At 37.8% G+C, this 23,043-nt stretch overlaps 1 protein-coding gene across 3 annotated transcripts; it reads left to right on the top strand.

Moving 5' to 3' along the window:
- Positions 1–489: 489 nt before the first annotated feature.
- Positions 490–23,043, top strand: htr1d (5-hydroxytryptamine (serotonin) receptor 1D, G protein-coupled). 3 transcript variants are annotated; one of them, XR_009266719.1, is made up of 2 exons: positions 490–1,131; positions 2,336–2,384. XR_009266719.1 is itself a non-coding variant. In XM_058749303.1 (2 exons), exon 2 carries the CDS (start codon positions 21,270–21,272, stop codon positions 22,425–22,427), a length of 1,158 nt encoding a protein of 385 aa, XP_058605286.1. In that variant the 5' UTR covers positions 490–1,131; positions 20,656–21,269; the 3' UTR covers positions 22,428–23,043. The 3 variants fall into 3 exon arrangements, 2 of the variants coding, with proteins under 2 accessions (XP_058605286.1, XP_058605285.1); XM_058749303.1 differs by lacking the exon at positions 2,336–2,384 and adding an exon at positions 20,656–23,043; XM_058749302.1 differs by lacking the exons at positions 490–1,131; positions 2,336–2,384 and adding exons at positions 5,046–5,391; positions 20,656–23,043.

Below are 23,043 nucleotides of genomic sequence, written 5' to 3'. Positions count from 1 at the left end.
TTACACACAGCATTTAACACAATATGTGTAGACCGATGTGCTAACACTTTATAGGGCTTTTCACACTTGAAATTGTTAACCCTGGGTCATCCTAAACCCCGGGTAAGCGGAATCCTGGGTTATCTGTAATCACGTTTCACACTGCTCATACTATGCCTGGGGTTAACTGTTAACCCTGGGTATTCATTAACAGACGTTTCACACTGTACATTCCTAACCATAGACATAATATACGTAGACGCCTCATAGACTGACGCTGCGTTCCAGCATGTCATGAGGCGTCTATGTATATTATGTCTATGTTCCTAACCCCCTGTTAACGTTCTTATTTGCATATTTGCGGTGTCACTGTCTCTGATTGGACGAACAGCATTTATCCTTTGCTGAAACTTCTGCGTCTTATGAAGAGTCGCAGGTCATGGTTGCTAACGTGTTTTTAGGCGCGACATGTGAACAGCCTCATGACGCACAAAGGCAAGAAAACAAAGACAAAAGTACAAAAGAAAGAAAATAAGGAGCAAAGTATGTGAATATTATCTTCTCACCAGCTGCAGTTTACATGCCGCGCGTTTCCTGTTAATGGTGTGACATGAGCCTCGCTGCTCAATTTCTGATTGGCTGTCTGTTGCCAAGCGTCCAGCAGCAACAAGCAAATACCGCTCCGTTTCACACTGAACAAACTTAGCACCGCAATGCGGGGTTAACACCACAAATGCGGTATATATTCATAACCCCGGGTAAAATGCGGTGCTAACACCGCTTTCAAATTACAGGTGTGAAACGTGTCTTGACACGGGGTTAAAAGCGGTGTTTAGAACGACGATAACCCGGGGTTAAGGGCAGTGTGAAAAGCCCTAAAGTGCAGTTTTTAAAGGCGTCCGTTATTTAAATGAGCTAATGTGAACCAATAACATTATAGGGTTATAGAATCCAGTCATTTTAGTCTGTAATGACAGCGACATATTTCGTTTTACTTCTGTATTGTTTTAAGTAAAATATCCTATGTATAGCCTACCATAATTGCTTTATTATGTTAATCGACTAACCCTCGCGTCAAAACTGCTCGTCAAAACCACCTTTTTACTACGGAGGAGACGATTCTCGTCGGAGACTGCTAGCAAGATTCCTGAGGTAAGATGTAATGTTACTTGAAATCATATTTTGCTTACATTTATTGCCAAAAGCAATGTTTCCCGCTGCTGTTGTTTTAATATGTTTTAAACGTGTGGGCACAGCGAAATTTTGTGGGCAAAACCCGGTCATTGTAAATAACATTAGTTAGCTGAAGCGCATTAGTCACATAACTTTACTGTAAATAAAGCAGCTTTCTGCTGGTTAGCGCGGCGAAAACGCGTTGAAAACTGATTTCAAATAGACAATCTTTTCCCACTTTCACTCGAAATTCCCGAGAGTGAAAACACCTTTACAAATGACTGAATTTAGCTCGCAAAATTTCACCAAGCCAAGGTAACGTTAAATGTGACCGCACTTTTAGACTCTGTATTTTACTCTTTTTTTTTTTTTTTTTTTTTTTTTTTGTCAATAAAGAAATGGTGCTAGCAATGCTCTTTATTTATTATGTCTAAAGTATTTAAAAGTTTGCTGTTTGCTGAAATGATTAGCAATATGTGATATACCACAGCCATATCACCCTGCAGCCCAAGACCGGTTGCCCATGGAAGCTAAGCAGGGCTGAGCCTGGTCAGTACCTGGATGGGAGACCTCCTGGGAAAAACTAGGTAGCTGTTGGTAGAGGTGTTAGTGAGGCCAGCAGGGGGTGCTCACCCTGCAGTCTGTGTGGGTCCTAACGCCCCAGTATAGTGACAGGGATACTATACTGTAAAAAAGCACCGTCTTTCGGATGAGACGTTAAACTGAGGTCCTGACTCTCTGTGGTCATTAAAAATCCCATGACACTCATCGTAAAGAGTAGGGGTGTAACACTGGTGTCCTGGCCAAATTCCCTCCTCTGGCCCTTGTCAATCATGGCCTCCTAATAATCCCCATCCACTTGATTGGCTCTATCTCTCTCTCCTCTCCACCTGTAGCTGGTGTGCGGTGTGCGGTGAGCGCACTGGCGCCGTTGTCCTGTGGCTGCTGTCGCATCATCCAAGTGGATGCTGCACACTGGTGGTGGTTGAGGAGAGACCCCCCCCCCCACATGATTGTAAAGCACTTTGGGTGTATAGCAATACACAATAAAGCGCTATATAAATGCATCATTCATTCATTCATAAGTGCTATGGAGCCACTGGTTCAGACCAGGTAGCTTTCAATCTAAATTTGCTAACATTATATCAAATAAGTGATGTCTTACATTATGTTTATTACACAGCAAATGAACCAATCAGAAGATGGACCATTTTCTATGTTCACCATTCAGGCAAGCACTGCAATAAAACTCACATTAAATCATTCATTCATACCAAATCAAGCATTCTTTAATTGATAAACTTTAGTTTATATTTTAGCATTATTTTGATCTTTCATTAGGTAGAAGATTCTCTGCCATTGCAGTCCCACATGACCAGGAAGGTACCTAACATCAGCGCACAGGTGGGTTAACTACTGTAGGAAGGAGGAAGATCTTCACATAGTGATTGCTTGCATGTGTCTGCAGTGAAGGGGTAGCTGTTAGTGTGTTTTGTCTCAGACAGCTACACCTTCACTGCAGACAAGCTGAAGGCTAAATCCTCAATTGGAGTCTTTCTCTCTATGGCTCTCAGCATTTTTGGACAGAATTTAGGATATGTAAGTATTAAAATTAAATCTGTCATAATTTAGTTTATTGTTCAGCTGAAATGTTTGTATATGTTATTGACAAGCTGTTACTTACAAATATATATTCTTATGTTAGAGTAAAAAAGATTTAAAAGGTTTAAAAATGTAGGTTAAAAATAAATTGACACTAATGTGGAATTTTCTCCTCTCTCTCTGTCTTAAGCTGGCTGCACACTTGATGATTTTCAAATCTTTAACCGATTTTAAAACCATGGGAGACCACAGACATGAAGACAGTTCAACCGATTTTTAGCCTTATAATCCTCTGAACGCACACACGAGATGATTCGAGCAGATCGAAACTTGAGACCCACCCCAGATCTCGAGACTCGCGAGATCAAACATGATTAGAGAAGAAAAACAAATAGAGGACAATCGACGTTGTCAGCTGGTGTACACCAGTGTACATCAATCCAGCAAAGTTTGGAAAAATGTGAAATGATTATGAAGGTGGGGTTATGTGTCATGTTACCTAATGAGATGAAAATAACTGTTTTGTCCTGTGTTGGATATTTCCTTTTTGACTGCTTAAAATTGTATACTCTGCAGTTCTATGAATGTAATTGTTGATATTTCATCATAATAAATATTTTGACAATAAGCCAAACAACCAATGATTTTTCCATTCATTTTATCAAATGCGAACATTTTGTTTAATATTTCATGTAGCCTATGTTTTTTTTACATAATGTATGTAGTGAAGGACAGCACATAATGTGTTAAATTATACACGTTTACACATCTTTGTGATAACCTTTCTGACACATTTACTGTGTTAAAATCATCAACACAATGAATGAGTTAAAATTAACACAAAAAACGTTGTCCCAGACAGAGCCGTCATGCCCATTCAAAGTGAAGGGGCATGTGCCCCCTCAGATCTTTGAGCCAAGTGGATTTTGAATGCAGCTTCCAAAAGACAAAAAATAGCAGATTTAATATTTTCTATATTTAATACAATCACACCGGTGTGATTAGAACGTTCTGTGAGTCATCATCAGCTGCTAAATTCAAATCTGTGTTCGCTGGCTGGCAGTGCGCATTAGAACCAATCACACAGGATTCGGTTGAGCTTATTAATGCAATGACCAATCAAAGGCGTTCAGATGAGTCATTGCTAAAATGCCAGTGTTTTCTTCAATCGCTCGCTGACTGAATACCTCTTTTTGGCGAATTCTCTCCTTAGAAATAGTAAATGTGCAAATGTGTGAACGAATCTGTAGGCTAAATAAGATATTCATTTCACAGTGTAAACAGCTTCAGTGATTTTAATGGGAGTTTTTGAGAGTGCTTGAACTCTAGACTGTCAGTGAAAATGTTCTTTGATAATGTAAATGTTCTTTGCTCTCTTTCTGTACAATGAAAGTGTTATGATTACTGGTAGTAGCCTAACTTACAATGTTTTACAATGTTAAATTCGCATTAAATATAAAGTCAGTCATATTAAAAATATGTTATGGCATGACACCCATATCTGTTAATTATGTAAATAGACAGGTCTTTATGTATAGTTAATAGATTACATTATTATTTTACTTTGACCATTTCCCACTATAGATGATAAAATAAAGGTGAGAATCAAGATATTTCATGATATAGTTAATGTGTTTGTGAATGTTTCAAATAAAAAGGAAAACAATAAAATAAAATAAAACATAAGTTCTGTGGCTGCTGTGTGTCACATGATGACCCCCACCCCCCAACTCGGGCCCCCTTAAAAAATAATGGGTGCATGACGCCCCTGGTCCCAGAACTCACCCCTTAATGTGTTCAAATTTAACACAGGTTGTGTCTTTTTTAACACATCTTTTCAGTGGGAAAAACAGTTATCCAAATGAATGGAGCAATAAGCATCCCAGTTTAGATGAGGTGAACCAATATATTTACACAAATAGCCTATATTATGTTTCAAGTGTTGTTTGTGTTTCAAGACTATGCATTTTAAATGAATGCATTAGATGTGTTCCCTGCTTAGTGTGTAGGGAGTATGGAACCCTGTGTGGGAACCGTTGGCTGTCTCTCATTGCGCGTCTCAGAGGAAACAGTGCGAAGGTAACGTTTAATATTCTAGTCGTTAATTAGATAGTTAGAAAGAAAGGCTTTCAAAGACATTCAAAAAAACTTGTTGACATTTACTGACGGACCTCAGAGAACGTAGAAGGAGCGCTGCGGCAGGACTTCAGAGATAGAAAAAGAGAGAGGGAGGGTGCGTGTGCGTGAGAGAGAGAGAGAGAGAGGGAGGGGGGGATGAAGAAAGAGAACAGAAGGCAGCAGCACAAAACGGGACAGTGTACTCTTGCGTACTCGTTGTTTCGCGCACTAAGTAAATGAAATAATAATTTTATTCTCAGGTGGTGATCATATATTCAAAGCTTTTTCTGATTTTTTAAAGTGATATATGCTATAAAGTATGTTTTCATCTAGCTTTGGATTCTCATGTAACTATGCATGATCCTTAACCATATGAAAGGCGCAACGCACAGTATGTAAAGCGTAAGTGACCGACATAAAAGTAAAAGTTATTTTGGATACTCGACTTGAAACGGATCGGTGACTTTGATTTGAAGTCTCCCGCGTGATGAAATGATGAAAACCTGCAACTTCAGCTTGGTAAGTTTTTGAAACACCTGACGATATCTTGCTCAGTCTGAATCCGTAACGATGGGTGCTCAGAAAACAGTGACTCTCGTTTCATTTCTGAACGTTAAAATCGAAGTCAACATTTATGCGTGTCAGTGGGTTAATTAAAACGTACAAGTTCAGTACGTTCAACAAAAACTATCACATTATAGAAAGCTTGTTGTCTTGGGGTAAAAGCTTGAATGTGTATGAATTACTTGAGGTGATGCTCGTTTCCTCTCTGTCCTGAACTCTGCTAAAATTAGCTGTGTTTTGGAACATTTGCTGGTTTCTATCAGGTGTAATGGCCATTAGTTAGCCCATGCAGGGTTTATCATGTTTCAAAACACAGATAGCATCTTAAGCTGTAATTTCTAGCAGAAAAGTGCTCTCATAGCATATCATGTAATCAGTTAGCATCATGATTTATATTACAAGTTAATACAAACCTAAGGCAAACTGCAGGTAGAAAACATCAGCACGAGAAACTCATATAATGCACCATCAATAAGATGGTTTATAGATGCCAAAAACAGCCTAAATGGGTTTGCTGGTTTAATATTGTGTTTGCAGGTGAATTTTTTTTAAATGAAGGAAGCCCTCTGTGGTGTTAATTAACAGCCTTAATTACCCTTAAGGTGTGATGCTCAATCAATCAGGCTGAGTTTTTAAATGTCTGTGTAGCATCGTGCCTGACATGGATGGCCATTGTTAAAGGTCATGGCCATGATCAGCGTGAATGTGTGTTTGAGTTTTACAGTCTATCAGGATGTAGCTATAAACTCCCAGCAGTGGTGTGATTATATATGAAGGACAGAGCAATAATGATCTCTGTAGCTCGCGGAACGGAAACGTCGTTCAATCACATATGCATAATTGCTCTTTTCTCCTCTCTCACTTTTTTGCCTTTCTCTCGTCTCTTTCCTCCCGCTTTGTCACCCTCCCTTGTCTGATTCTCATGCCAACACACCACACACACACACACACACACAGCACAACTGCAGTGTGTGAGATGGACAGATAGCTGGTGTGAAAGGGGAGCATATGTGTTGGTTCTTTGAAAGCTCAGCGTGATTCGTCAGCAGATAGCTGTGACCTCTCCGAGCAAATCCTCTGTCCAAACCTGCCTGAATGACCAGACCTGATGCATAAATGTGAGAAATAATTGAATATAGGCATTCTGAAACATGATGCTTTGTAAGCCTAATCCAGTGGGAAATACAGAGACATGTTAGTTTACTGTGGTGACTCATTTGAAGGATCTTTTTTACCTTTTTAATTACCACAATTCTGAGTCAAGTTCATTTTTCTGTTGCAAAGGTTTTGCATGTGGGAGGAATATATTCTTCTCTGTTCTTTTGAGATTAACCATGTTTGTTTGTCTCTACAATCAATTTTCTATTTAAATTTCAACTCATTTTAGCTTTAATTTAGAAATGTTTTTGGATAGAAAACCTTCAAACATTAGATTGTTATATTTTATATTAATACATCATTTTGTTTATTTCTTAAGCCGGTTTCCTTTTGTACATTTGGTCCTCACAGTGAGGGTAAAACCTGACTCCTCCACCACACATATGTTCCATATAGATATTCTCTAAGGATGGCTGTCCATCTCCAGCTATATGAAATCAATGAAAGAGATAAATTATACTGAGATTAAATGTAGAAAGCAGGAGATTGGGGAAGGGAGGAGAGGACCTGGCACTTTTATTTTTTATTTATTTTTTGTTGCTCGAAACACGAGTCTGTGTGTCTCAGTATCAGCCCACGAGCGGTGGAATGTTGCATTTGTGTAACCCTGGCAACATCTCTGGAGAATCAAAGCAATTCAGGTCTTCATTTTAGTAGATAACTAGTCATGGCAGGTAGATGGGGATTTTGTATACAGGGATTCATTTCATAATCGTTATGGTTTATAGTTATGCTTTTGGGGTTTTATAGTAAGCATCATTACTGCAGATTTTAGGTAATCATATATTTTATAATTCGCTTTATACAGTTTAACTACACACAATATTTATTTTGCTATAAGATAAGATAACATGTCAAATGTCTAAATGTATGTGCATTAATATATTCATACATTCAGAATAAAGGGATGGCAGTTCAGAATAGTTCTGTTAGGTGTCAGTGTGTGAAAACGTATGTCATTTTCTTTCCAATTACATGTACGTAAGCCTGTGAAATTGATTTGGCATGAAGAAGGTATTGGGATATTCACCGGTCGCCAGTCCCACACTGAACCCAGTTCATGGATTTAGTATAGAGGGGTTGAGCTTGTCTTCACCCTGTAAATTAACAAGACACTGTCAGCAATACAGATTCAGAGGATGCATGTACAGGTGCATCTCAATAAATTAGAATGTCGTGGAAAAGTTCATTTATTTCAGTAATTCAACTCAAATTGTGAAACTCGTGTATTAAATAAATTCGATGCACACAGACTGAAGTAGTTTAAGTCTTTGGTTCTTTTAATTGTGATGATTTTGGCTCACATTTAACAAAAACCCACCAATTCACTATCTCAACAAATTAGAATATGGTGACATGCCAATCAGCTAATCAACTCAAAACACCTGCAAAGGTTTCCTGAGCCTTCAAAATGGTCTCTCAGTTTGGTTCACTAGGCTACACAATCATGGGGAAGACTGCTGATCTGACAGTTATCCAGAAGACAATCATTGACACCCTTCACAAGGAGGGTAAGCCACAAACATTCATTGCCAAAGAAGCTGGCTGTTCACAGAGTGCTGTATCCAAGCATGTTAACAGAAAGTTGAGTGGAAGGAAAAGGTGTGGAAGAAAAAGATGCACAACCAACCGAGAGAACCGCAGCCTTATGAGGATTGTCAAGCAAAATCGATTCAAGAATTTGGGTGAACTTCACAAGGAATGGACTGAGGCTGGGGTCAAGGCATCAAGAGCCACCACACACAGACGTGTCAAGCAATTTGGCTACAGTTGTCGTATTCCTCTTGTTAAGCCACTCCTGAACCACAGACAACGTCAGAGGCATCTTACCTGGGCTAAGGAGAAGAACTGGACTGTTGCCCAGTGGTCCAAAGTCCTCTTTTCAGATGAGAGCAAGTTTTGTATTTCATTTGGAAACCAAGGTCCTAGAGTCTGGAGGAAGGGTGGAGAAGCTCATAGCCCAAGTTGCTTGAAGTCCAGTGTTAAGTTTCCACAGTCTGTGATGATTTGGGGTGCAATGTCATCTGCTGGTGTTGGTCCATTGTGTTTTTTGAAAATCAAAGTGACTGCACCCGTTTACCAAGAAATTTTGGAGCAGTTCATGCTTCCTTCTCCTGACCAGCTTTTTAAAGATGCTGATTTCATTTTCCAGCAGGATTTGGCACCTGCCCACACTGCCAAAAGCACCAAAAGTTGGTTAAATGACCATGGTGTTGGTGTGCTTGACTGGCCAGCAAACTCATCAGACCTGAACCCCAGAGAGAATCTATGGGGTATTGTCAAGAGGAAAATGAGAAACAAGAGACCAAGAAATGCAGATGAGCTGAAGGCCACTGTCAAAGAAACCTGGGCTTCCATACCACCTCAGCAGTGCCACAAACTGATCACCTCCATGCCACGCCGAATTGAGGCAGTAATTAAAGCAAAAGGAGCCCCTACCAAGTATTGAGTACATATACAGTAAATGAACATACTTTCCAGAAGGCCAACAATTCACTAATAATGGTTTTTTTATTGGTCTTATGAAGTATTCTAATTTGTTGAGATAGTGAATTGGTGGGTTTTTGTTAAATGTGAGCCAAAATCATCACAATTAAAAGAACCAAAGACTTAAACTACTTCAGTCTGTTTGCATTGAATTTATTTAATACACGAGTTTCACAATTTGAGTTGAATTACTGAAATAAATTAACTTTTCCACAACATTCTTAATTTATTGAGATGCACCTGTAAATGTATTTAGCTGTATTTGTATTTAGGAGATAATTCCAACTTATTTAGTCAGTTTAGTCAGGGGTGACCAGTGTAGCCAGAGGTTTGGTTACAAATTTTACATGCAAATAAATCTATTTATATCATTTTATTTGCATTTGAGATTTGCATATTTGCTATCAAACTTCTGACTAAACTGGCTATGTGTGTTTAATGAATCTTATTTGCATGTATTTACATTACATATATAGACTGTAATAGACTAGGTATGTAATATCCTAGACATACAGAGCAGGGAACAACAAGTAGCCTATATTTATTGCATGTGTATTTTCTGTATGTAGGACAAATTAAATTAGTCCGAATTTTTTTTTTTTTTTTTTGTAATTCATCAACAGTATAACTCAAAGCTTTTGTGTCTTGGTCGAGGTAATTCTGGAGTCCTACATATTGACTCAACACAATACAAAAAAAAAAAAAACTTTGCTTAATCCCATTGAGACTATTTTAATCTGGGATTTTCTGAAGGAAGAACGTTCTGACAAGGCATACGTAATATTCCCTCACAATATTTGCCAGCTGAAGCAGCTGACATAGTTTGACATATTTCTATTTCTTATTTGCCTTACAGCTGTAATTATTTAAATATAACCTTTAAAGTACTCTAATTTCTAATTTCACTTTTTGCTCTTCAGAACTCACTCATATTTGTAGATATGATTTTTTTCTCCTCTCTGTCATCTGTATTTTATAATTGTTTTTCCCCAGTGTGTGAGTTCATTACTCTGTAATGGATGATTACATAATATATATAACTACCTCCAGATCATTAGCATTTACTGCCTCTCTGTTCTATTTCTGTCCAGTCATTACAGTCAATTTCTACCCATGAGACAAATATGGCATAAAAAAGATTTTTAAAAGTCTGTCTTGACAGCTTTGCTTAATTTATGTATTTTGCTAAATTTATATTAGAAATTATTATTTTAAAAACCCCTGAAGGGTTCTAAAAACATTACTTTAGTGCATTTGTCGTTGTTTTAATAGTTAATTTCTTTCAAACAGCATGACACCGAGCAATTAATCAACATGTTTATCAAATGTATTTGTTTATTTGGGAACACATAATAAGGTTTTTCTTTCTTCTTGGTGTTCCACAGAAAAAAAGAGCATCATATATTTGTTTTGATAGACATGAGAGACGAAAATATCAACTCATTGACCAAATACAATAATGTGTGCAGTGCTGAGGCTCTTGTAAGGTGACTTCTGAGGGTTTATCTCAGGCTTCTATTGTGCTTTCAACACAGTCATCGCTTTCTAAGCATTACAAACAATCTCTGCATTTTCTTTAACTCACACACAGGCATGTTCGCTCACACACATAATGGCATGTGTTATGTGTCAAGGATTGTCCCACTTTACTGTTCACTTACAGAATTAAATATATAACACCTCTGTAGCAAGGTCTTCTTCAATTCTAGCTCTCTTTCAACTGATGATTCATTTGATGCAACTTCACGATGCTTTGCGTAAGCTGGATATCTTTGAGGATATCCTTGCTGAATATGTGTGTGTGTGTGTGTGTGTGTGTTATAGACAAATTTGGCGTTAAAGAAAAAAGCATCACCCTTTAAAAGGTTCTGTCCATCACTCCCTTGAAATAATAGGACATCTTGGTGGAGAAGCGGTTTTTTTTTTTAAAAGGTTTTTTCTCACTGAGGGCCAGATTGTTATATACAGCAAGAGTTAGTCTTAAAGAGAAAATCCCACAGCACTGTATCTCCACCACCTTGAGCTGTTCAGGTTTTGAACAAGTCTTGACCTTCATAAGTGGTTTAATTTAAACTCAGGTCAAGTCCAGCTGAATTCATTTAAAAAAAAGACAGGTGATCTTGTTATCTGATTCAGCAGGTTCAGGTTCAGTGCCGGCCAAGCTCTCAGCAGAGATGATTGAATCCTGTTCTTCTGAACTATTAAAAATTCATCACTTCCCAGGTTCCACAATGTCACTGCAATCTTTGTGTTCTGTGGAGCCTGACGTGATGGAGGAACTCAACGTGTTCATCAAGCATTCAGAGGTGTCTCTGTGTTTCAAAGATCCGTGGCTAAACATGTTTTCCAATATTTGTTGAAATGTTGAGAGAATTCAGTGGTTGTTTTTCTCTACACATGTGCTTTGACGATTGTAACATGACTTCGAAACATGCTTCAAAGAAAGAAATGCTATGAGTTCATCTGACAAGGACAGTCAGCCTTACCTTGTTATGATCTCTGGTTTTTATTTCCTTACCACAGATGGTACAGATTACCTCTTCACCTTATGTGCTTAGATTGGTCCCAGTTTCGTGATTCACCCAGAGTTTCGGTGCTTGGGAGAAGAACGGTGCAGAGAGGCTTAAAGAAATAGTTCACCCAAAATAGGATTTAAAAAAAAAAAATCATCATTTACTCACCATCATGTCATTACAAGCCTGACTTTTTTCACAAATGCATGATATCTGTAGCCTAACATATAGGTTATTGGCCAATTTTTTTACATTTCTTTTTGGATATATATTGACTGATATCGGATGTTCAATTCCCCTTTTTAATTTTGATAACCTTTTCTATTATCTAACACCTGCTTAAAGTTGCTCTTTAAAAAGACTAAAAATAAATAACACTTTTAAATGTAGTCTTTAGCAAATCTTAAAATGAATACCCATGTTTTCATACAATATCTGTGCTCAAAACGACCGGTAATACAGCTGATTGGACACTAGGTGGTGCTAGCATTTAAAACTATACTTTTTTTTTTTTTTTTTGTCAGCTTTACCAGCTAATTGGTATATGTCAAAATTTTAATATTGGTGCATTCCTACTGTCAAGCTCCACACAACATCATGAAGGTATTCCATTTGAGCATTATTCCAAATCTTCTGAAGCCATTTGATATCTTAGTGGAAGAAACAAAACAAAATATGTCATCATTGATTTATTGACAATGTCAGTCAAACCTGACGTGACACATATACAGCAGATTATTGTAAATAATGACCTAAGTTTCAGCATGTTCCTCTCACAAATCTATTGCATGGCTTGAGAAGAACTTGAAGTCTGTAAATAAGTCACACAGGTTTGGAACAACATGAAGGTGAGTACATGATGACGGGTGAACTGTTTCTTTAAGATTTTCAACTCTGCTTCAAAACGTCTTCACTACTCAGCTACCCTCAAACAACTAAAGACATTTTATTATTGAAACGGTGAAGGCTTATCTGCTAGAGCTATTTTAGGAGTGCTAACTGTTTAGCCTGGGATTCTGAGTTCTGCAATGTAATTCAGTCAGAGGTTTATATGATTAGTGAAGGTTTAAGAAGGCAACAGATGAAAATCACATGAACACTGTGAGGCTTAGGGTCTTTTGCGGCTTAGCTGGTTTAACACTGATGAGAGGCCAAACTACATTTTAAAATATCGCAACACTAGAATCTTTGCGTTTTCAATCTTTTCCTATATGCTCGTGGATCTTTGTTGGATTCTATGGAGTTGTAGAGATACTGATTGAACAGCCGATGAGAGTTGACAAGCATCTTCTGTTCAGCACAGCAAGGTTCCAGATTTGAGGTGATTGAGGATGTTCCCATGAACAGATCAAAGCAGAGTTGATACCTTGTATCTGACACATTTATTTCAACTGTAAAAGAAAATGTCTTTTATTATTTGCTGAACACAATTCAGACTCTGTACTGAGCACAATCGTTCCGTTTGTAAAATCGAATTTGTTTTGCCTGTAGATAATTGCTAGGTTTTCCATAGATCACTCTTAGGAAAACCATTCAATCGCAACCATTTAATGAGTTAAATCAGCCTTAGGTTACATTGATATTGATTCTTCCCAGATACATTGATCAGCACAAATGAACAAGTGTGTTTAGACTCTTCTGTTTATTGATATTCACAGCCTCTGCATGTCACTCTAACGATATTTGACCCGTGATCAAAAAGCTCTTGAATCTATCATTTAAATGCAGCGCACGTTGCCCGGAGTCTCTGGCGCTTGGACCGAATCCCAGGTTTCAAACTCAAGCCACACACTTCACCTGGTCTTCAATATTTAATTCAGAAAAGCAAACAACCGTCCTGCCTCAACAAAATACCTTCACACTTATCATTCTTAGCCTCCGTTAACGGCCAGGGTTCATAAAGTTCTGATGAATCACATCTATATGACATTCACACCAAGAGTGAAAAGGTTGAAGGGGCAAGAAAATATATTTGCAGGGCTGAGCACTTATTTGATTGGAAAGACCACCGGGACGTGATAACACTGCAGTAAGAGTCGAAGCGCTGTTTTCTTAAGAAAGAGTTTTATATAAGTTCAATCGGTTGTTATCTACCAGATGCTTTTCAACCCAATGTGACCTACGGTGCAGGAATTACAGCGCCAGCCCTCTGGAGCAATCTAGGGTTCACGGCCTGCATTATCAGAAATAAAACCGCTGTTCTATGTAAAAGAGAAGAGAAACCGATCAGATAACTCATTACATCATGCATTTATTGGTTCTTCTAAGCTCCATTTGAATAAACCTGTGTGACCATATACCTTACTGCTGAATGAAAGTTTACCCTGGATCAGAAACTCAATAGGATTGCATAGAGCTCTACAAATTAAGGTCACTGCTTGCACGCCGATATTGAACTGGTCCTTGGAGCTTGCTAGAATCGTAATCCTTCAGTGAAGACAACTAGATCTGAAAAATCAATTTGACTAGCTCCATACACAAATGCAGAGATGCACTGAGCTGTTTGACAGAATAGTCTATGTGCTTGTGTGTCAATTACGGTACCAGACCGCAACTTGATTGCTGCTGTCTGTTTTTGATTTGCATCTTTCCCCATATGCATTACCTTACAGGGATCAACAATAATGCTTTTTTCTCCTGGTAGCTCTGATATGCACTTGCCCTGTCTATATGTTCAATTATCAGTTTTTAAATGGTTTAAGTTATGTTATTGATAAAAAAAAAAGACTAGCTTTAGCAACAATTCATGTGTGTCAGGAAAATTGACACCAAATTGCACTTGCCCTGTCAATATTTTAAATGATCATTTTTTAAATCATTTAGCAACAATTTATGTGTCAATATATATATATATATAATTCAACAGTAATGCTTTTTTTTCTGCTGGTAGTTCAGTTTTACTCTTTCTCTGCCAATATTTTCAGTCATAATTTTTTAGATAGTTTAAATTATATTAGTGATCAAAAAATGCATTGTATCTATTTCTTAGCAAACTATTTATGTGCGTCAGAAAATAGTATAATTTCATATAATACAAATACATCTTTGATTTTGTATTTAACCTTTAAAAAGGAAAAAATATTTTACTTACACTTACATTTACGCAAAACAAGATTTTTTAATTTATTTTTTTAAGGCTTGTTTTTTTTTGTGTATTGTACAATGTACAGTGAAGTCCATGGTGTTGTCAGAATATCTTCTGTTTTACATAGAACAAAGGTCTATGTTTGGAAAGACACAAGGGGGAGTAAATGATGACAGAATTTACATTTTTTGTGAACTCTTTTTTTCTATATATATATTTTTTAATTGGTACCAAAATATTACAGATAATTTTCTACAAATAATTCAGTTCTGATGCAATATAGTAACCGAAATTCTTTTAATGTGTCCTGATCCACCTTATTGCCCTTGTAACTTTAAGTCAATTAGTAACTCACAGGAAGCTCTGGTTGTTTAATTCATGTCTCCAGTTGAAGTGAAAGTGAAGTTATGTGTGGCCAAGTATGGTGACCCATACTCGGAATTTGTGCTCTGCATTTAACCCATCCAAGTGCACACACACTGTAGTGAACACACACCCAGAGCAGTGGGCAGCGCCCGGTGCCTTGCTCAAGGGTCTCATCTCAGTTGTGGTATTGAAGGTGGAGAGAGTGCTGGTTATTCACTCCCCCACCTACAATCCCTGCCGGACCTGAGACTCGAACTCGCGACCTTCGGGCTACAAGTCCAACTCTCTATCATCAGGCCACAACTGCCCCCAGTTGTGCTTAAGTCTACATCAGTAGGCTTTTACACACATCAACACCCTGAATAATACCACTTGTCCGCTCATCACTGTTCAAAACTTCACAAAGTTCAGAGCCAAAGCCGAACACAGCAACAAGGGCAAGAGTGGGAGGAGATGATGTTGAAAGGCAAAAATGAAGGAGGTCAAACGGTATCAAAGAGACATGTGAAGCCTGCCGGCATACTTCGCACCCAGTTTTTTTTTTCAGTGTTTTTTTGGTGCAAATGTGACGGTTATCAGACCTGACAGGAGAGGAGAAAGGTCAGAGAATCTCTCAGTTGGGCCTTGGGTAGACTTGTATTACAGTTTTTGACCTATTTGTTGGACACAGGCATTTACATTTCAAATTTACAGTTATGTACTGGGCAAAGGCTTTCATACAAAAGCAACTACCAGAAAATTTTATATTATGGATAATATTTAATTAATTTTGATAACATTTACAATATTGGTTTTTAAAAAATAAATAAATTAAGGCTAGGTGAGCATAAGATACTTCTTTCAGAAACATAAAAAAATCCTTCAAAGACTGTATTTTTATAATATTTTGTCAGTTCATAGGTAATGTGATCATGAAGGTTCGGTTCAAATCCATATGAAGCAGAATTTTGCTGAGATGTTACCCTTTAACGCAGCCTTTGCACTACTTCCCAGCCCAACTCACCTCATTAAACTGACAATGACAATCCCTCTGCCCTTAGGCCACAGTTATGCCCACAACAGCTTGATCTTCAAAAAAAAAAAAAAAAACACACTGTTTTTGAAATTTGGAAAGTGTCTGAATGCATTAAGTCAATAAGGTACATCCCAAATCCCATCAGATCACATGCACCTTTACAGAGAGTACAGAAACACCACAGTCCCAAATTCAAAAGCTTTAGAGCAACTTCGAACCTTGTTCGTACCTTCCAGAAGTACATCACAAACTCCTACGGTTCCTAGTAGTTCTGCTATCACATGCCCACAAAAGGTGCTTCTTAATAGAAAATGTGTGAAATGGTGGTACTTACCTGGTGAATCATCCAGAGTGGTGGAAGAGGCACAATGGTTTTTGTTAACTCTGGATCAGTGTTCCTCCTACACATCTGAGCTGCATCTAAGAAGACAGAAAACATTTATAGTGTATGCGTTAATGTCACATTGCCTCCAAAACATGTCCTGTATAAATGCATGTTTAGGAGATTTCAGGACCTCCGTTCTGCTCAATTATCAAAGCAAATGCTGAGGTCATGGGTCTTTTTAAGTCATTCAAATTGGAGATAGATTTGTTATGAAGCTATCTCATGACCAATTCGTAAGTATTTTACGAGGTGGCTAATTTGTACAAATTTGTACGTCCTAATTCATAAGATTTTGATTGATTTCTGTAATGGTAAGGTTGGTCATTCGTATGAATTCCTACAAATTTGTACGAGTGAGGTCGTACGAATTTGTACGAAATAACCACCTCATAAAATATATACGAATTGGAAGGATCAGCTAATGGCAACTTGAAATTTTTAATGGACTTCAGTTATTCAAGTTTAATTATTTGTAATATTGTTATTGATTAAAGAAAACTTAATTGTTAAATGAATAATTGTTAAATATGAACAATTTTATATATATATATAATTTAAATATAAATATAATGTTTTCTGATACACAAAAATTGTTGCTCAAATGTTGTTTAAAAAAAACATTATTTTCAACTTTTTGTCACATTTTGTTAAGTTTGTTTTTCAGCAGATTGGTGGATGAATTGGCTCTTTTTCAAGAGATGATCTGTTGTTTGAGTCATGTTGGCTTGCTATCTGCAGCTGTAATTGAAACAAGTTGGAAAATAGCTTTCACTCCTAAACCTTCTAAACAAAAAGTTTTTTGAAGCAATATGTCACATTGACTAAATGGTCCCCAGTCTATCTGCCTGTCACAACAACAACAACAAAAAATATTGGAAGACTTAGATTTAACTTATTACGGATGGAGCTAGGAAGCAAGATTTATACTCCAGCCATACTCAGATATGAGTGAGGATATGAAAACTTTGTGTGCGAGATTGTTATCCGTCAGTAGAGCTTGAGTTCAGCTTAGAGTTATTTGTTTCACGAAATACAAGTACTTGCACAGAAATACAAGGATATACCACTCAAACACTCCACTGACGCACATGTCAAAAACATACAAGACTGACATCATCCAATAACATCCAGATCTGTTCTGTTACCATGGCTGCAGTCTGTTTCATTTTATAACCACTTGCAGATAAATTGAGTGTAAAAAATAAATAAAAATAAACTCTCATCCCTGACCATATTCAACTCACAGAATGAACAATTCTCTTACGCCATTAAGTAGCGCTATAACTGTATTTGTTCTGTGCTTTTTATTAGCTTCACATGGGTAGATTTTAATACCTAACTTTTAGTTGGTACGTGCATGCAATGCAGAAGCTCAGCTTCCTTTATTTTTACAATTAAAGGGACAATTAATCCCAATTTTTTTTTTTTTTTCAAGAACGAAGATCTGAAGCCATATAGAAAGTGCAAAAAGTGCCAAGTTTAGTGCTGTAAAACTTTGGGTTGAACCTGAAAATGTTTTGTTGCACTTCACACTTTTGCACATTAGATTTAAATTGATGTAAGCTTTTGTTCTTTGTGTGCATATCTTCAATATATTTTGACTTGTTTTTGGATCTATGCACCTGAAGGCATTTAACTTTTTATTCTGACGTGTGTTTGGTGCTATGCTATTTCCTCTTTTTGTCTGTGCCGTCAAGTCAAACACATAAAAATCCAACCGGACAATTGACAAATAAAAGCTGGCAATTACAAAATACAAAGGCGTTTTAAAATGTTATGTGCGTTTGAGTGTATGTGAGGATTCGGTTAGTTCTGGCAATAATAGCTGGCAAGACATTTCGAGTTGTTAAATTAACCTGACAGTCTCAAAGTCTCCTTCCTTTCTGATATATTGACCTGGGTTTTTAATTTTGTTATTTTGATTTTCACCAATTACACAGAACCAAGCAAAAGTAGAGAAAACGTTGGGCCAACATTTACAGCATGGTAATACCCTCGGGTTGGCCTCATTAGCGTGCAGCCCGTTGGATCTGCTGGTGTGGAGATAATCCGCTGTTGTTTCCTGTCGTCTCACATGAAGTATATGCTAATGATGACATTGTTTTACAGAGATACAAACCACAACAACAGCACTAAATTTTGTTCTTTAGTTTGTAGATTTTAAATCCCCTTTAACATCTGAAACTCACATTTAGAAGTCTTTGCCCAGTTCTCACATGCTGGCCGCATTTCATATTGTTTTAGGCTACATTATAGTATAGAGTATTGTTTTAAAAGTTTGGGATCTGTAAGATTTTTTCAAATAAATGAATACTTTTATTCAGCAAGGATGCATTAAATTGACCTAAAGTGACACTAAAGACATTTACAATATTACAAAAGATTTATATTTCAAATAAATGCTCAACTTTCTGTTCATCACAGAATCCTGGAAAATGTTTCACAATTTTCACAAAAATATTAAGCCACTCAGCTGTTTTTCTCAAAATTGATAATAAGAAGAAATGTTTTTTGAGCGCCAAATCAGCATATTAGGATGATTTTTGAAGGCTTGTTTAAAAAAAAAAAGAATACAGTTATTTTAAATTAATAGTAGTTCATAATATTGCTGCTTTGCTGTATTTCCGTGGTGAGCATAAGATAGATCTTTCAAAAACATTTAAAAAATCTTACCGATACCGAAACACAAATTTGTGTTGTTTGAGCTTAAGTTGTACTGAACCTGGAATGGCAATGTTTTTGTGCTATGTATTGGGTTAACCTGCTGTTTTGTTGTTGAGATGCTCTGCATTTCATCCTGGCTACTAGGTACACCAACACTATTTACCAGAAAAGGTGTCAGGTGCTGTTGGGATGTGTGTGACCTTTATGCTTTCAATTACAAGTATGGAAATGGCATGTTTTATACATGAAGGGCAGTGGACATGTTTTCTTTGCTGAATTTCAATTTCAAATCTGAATGCTTGGCCCTAAAAGCATCACATAGAATATAAATTGCACCACAATTATATTTTTTTTTCACTTAGTTTGACATGTACGGAGACATGACTTGTTTTGCTACGATTTGCAATAGGTTTTTCTATAAATATTCAGATATGTATATCCCTACGCACGTATTTCTAACTATGAAGAAAAGGAAATGTGAGTGTGCTCTGCAGCACACCGGCGGAAACCGCTAATGTTTTAGTGAAGATGATGGCAGGTGATGTGACTGATGTGTGTGACCTGACGGCAGGAGAGTGAGCTCCACAGTTTGGTTTCTTTTTTCCACCAGGCCAGAACCAGAATGCTTGAAGGTGTCATGGCACATTGTTAGTCAGACACAGGAACTCTGGAAGCTCCTTGGTGACAGGTTTCCCCTCGAGGCTCTATAATACTCTAGATACTCATCAATCAAAGCTCGAGTCTGAAAAGCAGAGCCAAGGGTAAAGAAATATGTTAATGGAGGCAAAACTTATTACATAAATTTACAAGTTTTTTGATGAAGATATCAGAAAATTAATGAATTCCATTTATGAGCAAGTATCTTGATTTGTGCAGGCACAGTGGATGTTATTATGGTGGGTTGGTTTGTGCAAGAAAGAATGTGAATATTGCTTTTTAATATTTTCAAGCACTTCAGGCATGTAATGCTGCAAAATAGTGTGTAGGTAGATTAAGAGCTCTGGAAACTGAAAAAGTTATTTCCAGCTGCTAGCTAAATTATACCTTATACAACATTAAATTCACATTTAGAGACACCTTTGCGAAAAATTTTTGGCATTCAAGGCAAAACATTATAGAGTCATTCTGTATTATGTTTTCCAGCAATTTTGAGCAGTCAGAACTTCTTAGTATATTTCTTAAAGATTAACTGTTGTATATGTAAAGACTAGGGGTCAAACGATATGTGTTTTTCAGATCCGATGCTGATACCGATAATTACAGATCAAGTAGGTCGACAAACGATATTTTGCACCAATATATTTGTCTGGTGTAAAAATTGAAAATTAATGCCAAAATTAAGAATAATAAGGGCTCTGACAAAAACTTTGTTTAAATGTGTTTAAATTATTTTATCTGCAAACCAGTTTTGAAAATGACGAAACGGATAACCATAAAAATGCTTAATATTGGCGCCAATAATCAGTTGACCCCAAGTAATGACCAAAATCATAAAGTTTTCTCTGACTTTCCCATTCTTCATTCTCTTTCTTTTTCTCTCTTCCAGATCTTCATTTGGATTGAATCCTTTCATCTGGACTAAAGCATTCTTAAGGACAATACTCAAAACAAGAATTTGTACAGCTTGTGGTACACTTTCTATAAACTATTTGCAGCCATCAGTGGATCTACAGGAAATAAAGGAATATTCTGTCCCATTAGTCTGAAACAGCAAAGCCTTTGCAGACCAACAGGAGAATAATTTGAAAAGTCTTCCAGCAGTTCATAAGAGCCGAAATTGAAGGATCTTCAGTTCTCATGGTAGAATAAGAGACCATAAAGAAAATAATGAGCAGTGATTTAAGGGCTAAAGGAATATTTTTATAACTCAAATTCAAACACAAAGGTTAAAACTGCTTCCTTGTTTGTTCTGTGGCATTTAACTTTCTGTGCACGTCAACATACTGCACAAAAAAACAAAAATAAAACCATTAGAAACAGTCACAATATGAATTACTGCTCACATTTATCAGCCATGACCTTCACAAAGGCAAAGCATCACCAATATCTACAACTAACAAACTAAATAACTTTTTTACCCAAGATTTTTTCATGGATTAATTGATCCTTTATGCTAAGAATCATGTATAGATGATATGAAGTGCTGTTGAACCATGCAACATGGATCTGCTGAACAGTTCAGATGAGTTCTTCCTCATCAATGCCACAGTCAGTCCCACAACCCTGGAGTCCTGGGATGACGCTACACTCCTCAGCCTACAGATTTCCATCTCTGCCATGCTAGCTATCGTCACTTTGGCCACCGCTCTGTCCAACGCTTTCGTGATCGCTACCATTTTCCTCACACGCAAACTTCACACCCCCGCCAACTTCTTGATCGGCTCTCTTGCAGTGACAGACCTCCTGGTATCCATTTTAGTCATGCCGATCAGCATTGTGTACACGGTCAGTAAGACTTGGACCCTGGGTCAGATCGTGTGTGATATCTGGCTATCATCTGACATAACGTTCTGCACAGCTTCCATTCTGCACCTGTGCGTGATCGCGCTCGACCGATACTGGGCCATTACCGATGCTCTGGAATACTCGAAGCGTCGCACCATGCGGCGAGCGGCGCTAATGATTGGCGTAGTGTGGGTGATCTCGGTCTCCATCTCCTTGCCTCCTCTCTTCTGGCGGCAGGCGAAGGCCCACGAGGAGCTCACGGAGTGCATGGTCAACACCGACCAGATCTCCTACACGCTCTATTCCACATTCGGTGCATTTTATGTTCCCACGGTCCTCTTGATGATTCTCTATGGGCGTATCTACGTGGCGGCTCGCTCCAGGATCTTCAAAACACCAGCGACCAGCGGAAAACGGTTCACCGCTGCTCAGCTCATCCAGAACTCGGCAGGTTCTTCACTCTGCTCGCTGAACTCCACTTCTAATCAGGAGGGACAGCTTCATCCTGGAGGAGGAGGAGGAGGAGGTGGTGGAGGTGGGGGAGGAGGGTCTCCTCTTTTCACGAACAGTGTGAAAGTGAAGCTGGCTGATAGCGTGCTAGAAAGAAAGCGTCTTTGTGCTGCTCGGGAGAAGAAGGCCACCAAAACTCTTGGGATTATTCTGGGTGCGTTTATAGTGTGCTGGCTCCCGTTCTTCGTGTTCACGCTGGTGATGGGGGTCTGTAAAGACTGCTGGTTTCATCCTGTGCTCTTTGATGTGTTCACCTGGCTGGGGTACCTCAACTCGCTCATCAATCCAGTCATCTACACTGCCTTCAATGATGACTTCAAACAAGCCTTCCACAAACTCATCAAGTTTAAAAGATGCTATTGATGTTACACGCCTCTCATGTGTTTTGACACGTTCATGACTTAATTATGACATAGTTTTTCTGCGGAAAATATCTGAATCCTGTGAACGTTCATCGTTCAGCTGCTGTCGAGGACCCAACGTACCTTGCCATTCGTTTTTCAGTGAGCTCCTAAACACGCACATAGTGTATGGTCGATGTATATTACTGTTCTCATGAGACAGCTTGTAAAATATTGTGCCATATTGTTGATGCTTCCTCGTAGTTTATGAATGCATGCAAAGATTATGAATCCTTCACTAGAGAGCAATGTTCTACTGTCTCTGTAACCAATAGCTGTCTATAAACTGCCTTATTTACCAGAAACAGACTGATATTAATATGAAAGACTATTTAAAAAGAACACAAATAAATAAAGGTTGCTGTTCCCATAGGAACAAATATATGGGTCCCCTGAGGACAAAGCTGAAGTTCATGGACATTAGCATAGACTCCCTAAATAAAACTGTTCATTATATAAGATTAAACAAAGCTTTAGGTTTTGTATTTTTGTGTGACAGAACTTTGCTGTCAGTTTCCTCTTTAATTTTCATGCCAGAGTTTGAAGAGTTTTATGATCATGAAGATGAAAAAGAGGCT

The sequence above is a fragment of the Onychostoma macrolepis genome, chromosome 17 (assembly GCF_012432095.1).
Source record: "Onychostoma macrolepis isolate SWU-2019 chromosome 17, ASM1243209v1, whole genome shotgun sequence".
Taxonomy (NCBI): domain Eukaryota; kingdom Metazoa; phylum Chordata; class Actinopteri; order Cypriniformes; family Cyprinidae; genus Onychostoma; species Onychostoma macrolepis.
This window is presented reverse-complemented; position numbering and strand designations above follow the sequence as displayed.

Coding starts and splice junctions, on each gene's coding strand:
- htr1d (XM_058749303.1), top strand. CDS start 21,270: ATGGATCTGCTGAACAGTTCAGATGAGTTCTTCCTCATCAATGCCACA.